Source organism: Wasmannia auropunctata, unplaced genomic scaffold, assembly GCF_000956235.1.
Source record: "Wasmannia auropunctata unplaced genomic scaffold, wasmannia.A_1.0 LD336092.1, whole genome shotgun sequence".
NCBI classification, from domain to species: Eukaryota; Metazoa; Arthropoda; class Insecta; order Hymenoptera; family Formicidae; genus Wasmannia; species Wasmannia auropunctata.
The window spans coordinates 895122-903452 of NW_012026798.1; the positions used below are offsets into that span (position 1 = coordinate 895122).

Here is an 8331-nt window from a genome sequence, read left to right on the forward strand (position 1 = left end):
CTACGCTCCTGTGTATTCCGGTTAAACGCGATCTAATTGATTAACTTTATTCATTAATAACTCTGTAAATAATGGTCTGAGCCAAAATTGAAAGAGGAACTTTTAGTTCAAAATTTCATTCTCTTTCACACCTTGAAATATTAATTAAGCGTTACGGGACACCCTGTATACAGTCATGAAATTAATTATCCGAACAATGCGTTAATATATCGATGATTTCTTCAAACTGTTATTCAGGTGTTATATTAGACGTTGTATTTATATGTATTTAAACAAGTAATTGTGAAATTACCGGTATTTTAATACGTGTGGAATCACAACTTTTAACATTCGGATTTTTTTTCTTGCTGGACAATTAATTTCGTGATCGTACAACTGTATGTCATATGCATATGTATATACACAATTTATATATAGATATAAATATGCATATTGTATGTATAAATATAAATTGTGCATACATATACATACACAGACATACAATGCACGATCATGAAACTAATTGTTCAGAAAACAAAAAAAAATTTAGTGTTAAAAGTTGTGCTTTCACGTAATATAGCATACAATATACTACGCATATATTATAGCACTGGTAATTTCACAATTACTTGTCTAAATACACATAAATACAACGGCTAAATATAAATAATACCTGAACAGTTTGAAGAAATTCGATCGATATATTAATCAATATATTAATGCATTGTCTGAATAATTAGTTTCGTGACTATATTATATTATTTTTATTTAATAAAGAAAATATTATTTTACAATTTATATGTTGCTATTTATATCAATATGTCAGCAAAATTCAATATGTTTAACATAACAATTGTATTATGAGTTGTAATATAAATTTGATTTATACATTTTTTATGTGTAGGTGAGAGCACAACATCAAGAACGTGCTGTTGACTTTTTATCAAGGGAATTAAAAGTTTACAGTCTGAAAGATGCTGAAGAACGGGTTTTTTTTATTTCTGCAAAAGAAACTCTTCAGGCTCGTATGCAAGAACAACGTGGACAACCTGCTCATAGTAATGTGTTCCAAGTTTACTGTATTATCTATACTATCTTTTTTCACATTTTAAAGTCGTTTGTAAATTAATTATTTTTAAATAAGTTAATTTATTTAATATATATAGATGGTGCGCTGGCAGAAGGTTTCCAAAATCGATACTTTGAATTTCAAGACTTTGAAAGAAAATTTGAAGAATGCATCTCAAAATCTGCAGTAAAGACTAAATTTGAACAACACTCTCAGCGTGGCAAACATATCGCAACGTAAGAAAGTGGGAGACTTATACATATCTAATTTTTTCTTATTTCTTTTTTAATTTTAGAAAGGAAGGAAAGAAATATTGTATAGTTATTTATATTTATAAAAAAAATGTAAACCGATCCGTTTTTATTTATTGCAGGGAAATACGTCAAGTATTGGATGAGATTTTAGAACGAACACAAAAAATGCGAAGCGAACAATTAAATGTTAAAAAAGAGGTTCATGATAAGCTAGAGTTTACAGAGCAACAATTGCTGCTGTTAACTCAGGAAATGAAGGATAAAATTCATCATATGGTAGAAGATGTAGAACAAAAAGTTTCTAAAGCGTTAAACGAAGAAATTCGGCGACTATCCGTTCTAATAGACGAATATAGTGTACCATTTCATCCTGACCCACTTGTTTTGAATGTATATAAGCGGGAACTTCATACACATGTAGAAAGTGGTTTAGGTAATTTTCAATTATGTATTTTAAGGATTTAATGAGGATGTTATGTGACACATTAAAAAATATTTGATATTTTTAGGATCAAATTTACGAGCCAGACTCAGCACTGCTGTAGCATTAAACATAGAAAATTCGCAGCGAGAAATGACCGAAAGAATGTCAAGCTTATTGCCCGAAAACAAACAACAAATATCGCTTAACTTTTTACCGCGACGGGAACAATTTGAAATGCTTTATCGACTAAATTGCGACAATTTATGTGCAGATTTTCATGAAGATTTAGAATTCCGTTTTTCATGGGGTTTTACAGCAATAATCAACAGATTTGCAGGAAAACAGAGTCAGAGATTAACCATTGCTAATTATCCGCAAGAGGCAAGATATATTCTTTTATCAATTTTATGATTCAATTTGTCAAAGTCCATAATGTTATAAATTATAAGCGGTTAAAAATGGAAATTAAAAGAAATTAATAAAACTGCCAAAGTATTATTTGATTCATTTAAAGTAGATTTTAGTTTTATAGATTTTTTTATTTGATGTTTAATTGTCTCAAAAAGAGACAAAGAAACAAATTTATGTACTTTATATTGTACAAAGAATGCTTATAAAATTGTAAATTGATAAGAATTATGACTTTTTTTGACTTTTATCTTTATCGACTTTATTAAATAAAAATTAATTCAAATTTGATCAAGAATTTGCAATTGAAAAAATATACTTGGTAAGAGATGCTTTATATCAAAAGACTAACAATTGATGAATTAATAGTATTTATGTCACATTTAAATGTGAAAGAAGTATAAAAATTATATTTCTTGCAGATTCCGCCATGTATCACGTCACCTGCAGATAGCATAGATTCTCTCAAATTTGTTTCAAATACACCAAATTTTTCTACAAGATCTGAGGATTGGTGTTTAGCTACTCGTATAGCAGTTGCATCTGTAACATCGCAGGGTACAATGGGTGGTCTTATTGTTGCCGGCTTTGTATGTACAACATTTATAATTTACTTTTATATCCTTTCTTTATATGCATCCGTATAAACACATACATACATATGCATTTTCATATACACGCGTGTATTAGAAAAACTAGCGAAAAAATTATATTTACAAATGCCTATTAACACTCCTTAAATAAATTATTCTTTGATTTTTTAATAATTTCTTGACTAATATTAATCTGTAAAAGACATCTCTCTTTTGAGCATCTGTAAAGAACGTAGGTTCGAATTCGCATCAGGCATTTTTTAATGTTTTATATCTTCTGAAACTAAAAAGCGAATTAAAGTAAAACGTATGTTTTTCAATGTAAAATTTTCTGTCCAATCGATTGGTCAAAATATTGAATTTCGAAAAAGTTGTTTTTTAAAAACTGCATATAAAGATTATTGAAGTTATTTTTTTCAAAACTATATATTAAAGATTTTGAAGAAACTACTTTTTTTAATAAATAACTTTTTTTTAGTTTTTAATGAAATGACATAAATCTTACTTTTGTTAATGAAATGTTGTATTTTAAGTAAAAAATAGTTCTAATTGAATAAGATGTAAATAAATATTTTTTCCGACAGTGGAAAGTTTGGGTTTTTTGGAAGTGAGAAAATAAGTGAAATATGGTTATAAATGCATAAAAATTTATTTTATTATATATGAAGGTTTACAAAGGTATATTTGAAAATATAAATATGCTTATATTATAAACATAAAATAACCATTTTTATTATTTATATAAAATAAATAATCTTGATTGAAAAATACATGTAAAAATGAAGCTGCTTAGGTCAATCAGATAACTATTACTATTCCTTTGTTCCTGATTTTACAAATGTAAGTGATGCGGATGCGAATTCGTACCCAAACGAACTTTTGAAGTGCCTTAAATAGTGGCAAATGTGCAAATGATGTTCGCGACTCTTTTACACAGTTTGAGATAAATATATTTAATATAGTGGAGGAAAAACGCCAAATACATCTGTTCTCAAATGCCCATAAGTTGAACGGGGACATTTTATTGGTGCAAATTCGCGCCCAGGTGTCCTTTACGGTACACATGGAGTTCTAATATTGTTTTGCTTATTTTCCAACATTATGGGAATATCATTATAAAAATGGTTGCTTTAAGAGTTTTCTACAGAAAACTGTTAGAATATAATATTATGATATAATATTAAGTGAATACGAATCAGGAGCATTCACGTTGTGTGGACGTGGACGCTTCTGATTCTTATTCACTTAATTTTGTCATTTTTCTATGGCTGTTAAAACAGCCATTTTTATAATATATTTCCATAATGCTGGATAATATGAAAGAATATATTAGAACTGCATGTGTTAATATTAGTCAAGAAATTGTAAGAAGAATTATTTATTTATCGAGTATTATGAGCATTTTTTAAATAAAAATATTTTTTTCTTATTCTAATTTCCAATATAATCTTTCTTTATATAAATAAAAATAAATGAGATATTTAAAGTCAAATCAGTTAGTATATCTTAAGCGATCTAAGCGTACACGCGTGCATGTATATGAAAATGTATTTGAATAAGGTGGAAAAAATTATAAAAGAAAACAAAATTTTACAAATAAATGTACTTTTTTTTCTAGATGTTAAAAACAGTAGGTTGGAGATTAATTGCTATAACTGGTGCTGTATATGGTGCTTTATATCTCTATGAACGTCTAACATGGACTAATAAAGCAAAGGAACATGAATTTAAGCGACAATATGTTGCGCATGCTACTAAGAAACTACGATTAATTGTAGATCTTACTTCAGCAAATTGCAGCCACCAAGTGCAACAGTATGTGATAATATTTATACATTTTTACAAATATAACAATATATAAATATGTTTAACCTTCGGTTGTCACACTTGATAAAATGACTCTAGCTTTTTCCTTTGGAGACAGATATCTCCGAAGTATAGCTTTGAATGATATTAGTAGCATTATCTAATTTAAACTTTCTTCTTTAGGCAGCAACGCTGCGCAGCTTAAAATACTCGTTAGTACGTGTTTGGCGGGCACTAGAAAGTGACCTTAGAGTAAAACTTCCAGTATGACAAAGACGTTGTTTTTATTCGTGATTGAGTAATTTTTTGTGCAAAATTTACCTATAAAACATAAGTGTGACATGGTAGTTGGAAATTTGTTTATTTTCAATTTAGCTGACAATTTAATCACATAAACCCACACCAACACACACACACGCACACGCGCGCGCGCACACACACACGGTCTGTCCCAAAAGTAATTAGACTATTTTTGGCGTCAATCAGAATTGTCGAATGGTGGATCCATTGGACGGGGCCTTTGATATGGGATCAGGTATACAATCTGACCCTTCCCAGTTGCCACCGAGCCTTTCTAGCAGTTGATACTGTCAGTAAAGTGCGTTGTAATTTTTGTATTTTGTCATGGTTGAAAATTTAGCAATCCCGTGCAGCGATCAAATTCTGCGTGAAACTAAAAAAATCTTGATTCGAAACGTTGGAGATGTTGAGAACAGCTTATGGGGATGCAGCTTTGTCTTCAAAATTTGATCGCGTAACACTGCTCAAAATAGAGCACAGTTTGTGCTAAATTTTCGCCCGTGACAAGGCACAAAAATTACAACGCACTTTGTTGATGGTATTGACTGCTAGAAAGGCTCGGATGCAATTGAGAAGAGTCAAATTGTGTACGTAACACCTTGCACCAAAGGCTCTGTTCAATGAATCCACTCTCCGACAATTCTGATTAGGCCCTCAAAAATAGTCTCATTACTTTTGAGACAGACCATGTATACATTCATAATTAAATACACATACACATACACACACGTATGCACGACAAGCACACACACTCACATACAGTGTGTGTGTGTGTGCGTGTGCGTATGTATGTATGTATGTGCGCATGCATAAGTTTTCGACTGCTATAGGTCACATTTGTATTTTCCTATCTAAAAAAGTGCATTTAAAGTCTACTCGCATATCTCGAAATTTATTGTCGCTTTTTCGCGATGCCGATTGGTTGTCTACGCAGCGTTTACTTCGTGTAAGCGGCTGCCATTGCATTTTGTATGTATTAAGGTTAATAGTGTAATGGCAAGTATAGTAAAAATATTAAATAGCGCGCGCGAAGAGCGTGTCTGTAATGCTAGTATAAGGTAACTTGTACACAAAAAAAGATTATTTGCATAGAAAGAAAATTGATTTATTGTACAAAAATTAGTCGAAAAGTATTTTTTTTGTTTAAAATGATACTCTAAATTTGAAAAAATGAAATTGTAGAGTTATTTTGATGTCCCCACTGTTTTCTCATTCGAGATCCTATACATATACATGTATAAGCAGGGTCATGAATAAGGGCCGAAAATTGGAATAAGTTTACAAAAATTTCATTTTTTTTATATTTAATATTATTTTCAACTAAGAAAATGATTTTTAATTTGTTTTTAAAGAACTAAATTTAGTATTATCCTAAAATTTTAGTAAGAAAATTAAAAAATGAAAAAGTTATGATTTTTTTTCAAAAAAGTCTTTCAAAACTTACTTTTTTAAAGAATTTTTTTCAATATGTTACCACTTTAATTCTATACAATCAAAATATATTTTACAATGTTCAAACTCTATTTAAGAATTTTTACGATCCAATTAAATTGTTAGTTTTTACTAACAGCAACTGTTTAAAATTGATATGGACAAATTGACTCTATGTGATAAACTGGATCGAAAAAAGGTGTGACAATCGAAGATTAAGGAATAATTTTTCTTTAATTCAAATTATTTTATATTTTTTACAAAGCTATTAGATGCTTTAAAATTGTGAAACAAACTTATAATAGATTTTCAATTTTTGTGATTTATATTATTTAGAATGGATTTTTTAAATGGATATTTATGATATAACATTTTTTTTCTCAATTATCTTCCTAAATTAAATTTCCTAAACGAATTGTCAAAATTTTTTACATTATGAAAGCATGCATACTTATTTTTTAATTTTTTTTCTGTAATAATATTTGGTATTATTTATATTTAGAGAACTCTCCAGCACATTTGCAAGGCTCTGCCATTTAGTAGATGAAACAACATCTGAGATGGATACCGAACTTAAAACCATAGCGAATACTTTAGCAGTATTGGAAAAAGCAGCAGCTAAAGCAAAGCATCTTCGAAACGAGGCTAATTTTTTAATAAATGAGCTTGATACGTTTGATGCAGCTTATTTAAAACCTTTGAATTAAATGAATAATCGATTTTGTACACATTTAAATTTGAATGTCTTAAAATTGTGTAGTGTTTTGTAGGAATACTTATATGTGATATTATTGTTCAAATGTCTATAATTTGTTTTTAATCTAAAAATAGTAATTAACGTCTTATATGACAATATAATGATAGACATTTATATGCATACATATACATTTATGTTTTCAGCTTATAATTTAGTGCGGTTATTTAATCCTTTATTAACATGAAAAATATAATTTCTATATTAGATAAGTAAGATAAGTAAACGGACAAGTTGTATTTAAATGTACGATATGAGACACAATCTCTTAAAAAAATACTAAAGGAATGTTTATACCTAATAAAAACTCTTAATGTGCAGAAAATTGTTATTAATATTAACTTTTCTCTAATAGAAATTTCTAGTAAAAATTATAATTGTTATGTAATAAATGAATTAAAAAAGATAATTTAGATATATGTATATTTCTTATTTTTAGAAGCAAGCATTATTATTATAGGCTCTTCAAATTATTGAATATCCTATTGTTGCTAGATGCGCCTTTAAATTCGCTATTGTAATATCGCGGTATTTAATCATTTATGTATCCTATTAAATTATTAATTTGTTTAATTCCTTGGGTTGAACCTCTTGTAATAAATGCGTGCGTTAAATCTGTAATAAATCTCTATAATACCGTCTAAAAGTGAGGCTTCGCTTGCTTACGTTCGCGCGTTCATGGACACTTTCTCTCGTATCAATAAATATTGTCAACAAATATTATAGGCGTATACAGATTCATGACATTGCTTTTGTAATCTAACCGAAATCGATTATCACGTTTTTCGTCGGTCCAATCAGAACGTTCCGCGCAATCATCCTCACATCTGCGATGAGGCGAAGAGTTTCGCATGTCTCTCGCTAAACATTTCAGTCGTCTTTCGGATCTCGTCGTGTTAAAGTGTCCTCGCGTTAAAGTTTTGTACTATAATCCGAACATTAATAGATGGTCTTAATTATATTGTTGAAAGGAGAAAACTGATCTATCATTGGTTAACTCTAAACCCCGCTAACACCTATTAAATTTTTCATTAATGAAATTTGGATAAATATGCCTGTGTTAGATTTCTTACAAATGTATATAATCTTATTTAATTACAAGACAGAATCACTATATAAAACTTTATCTTTATCTTTTTATTATGTTGTATTATTGAAAAATGTAATTGTAAAACTATAAATAAGTACGATTAACACTTTGTGATCCGTATATATATATATTACACTGTTGTATTGTACCTGACTGAAAAAAACTACGGCTATGATATGAATTAACAAGGAAAGGGTACCAAAGTATCCCCCTCTAATTTTGA

General features: G+C 29.0%; 1 protein-coding gene across 1 annotated transcript in view; it reads left to right on the forward strand.

The window, feature by feature from the left end:
- LOC105447789 (transmembrane GTPase Marf-like) overlaps positions 1-7343 on the forward strand; it is a 32022-nt gene extending 24679 nt beyond the window's left edge. Inside the window, exons 3-9 of the mRNA XM_011685995.1 lie at positions 884-1037; positions 1146-1284; positions 1422-1735; positions 1812-2107; positions 2557-2724; positions 4346-4542; positions 6767-7343. Of these exons, the coding sequence (XP_011684297.1) occupies positions 884-1037; positions 1146-1284; positions 1422-1735; positions 1812-2107; positions 2557-2724; positions 4346-4542; positions 6767-6971 (1473 nt within the window). The 3' untranslated portion in view covers positions 6972-7343. The remainder of the gene's footprint in view (positions 1-883; positions 1038-1145; positions 1285-1421; positions 1736-1811; positions 2108-2556; positions 2725-4345; positions 4543-6766) is intronic.
- The last annotated feature ends 988 nt before the right edge of the window (positions 7344-8331 follow it).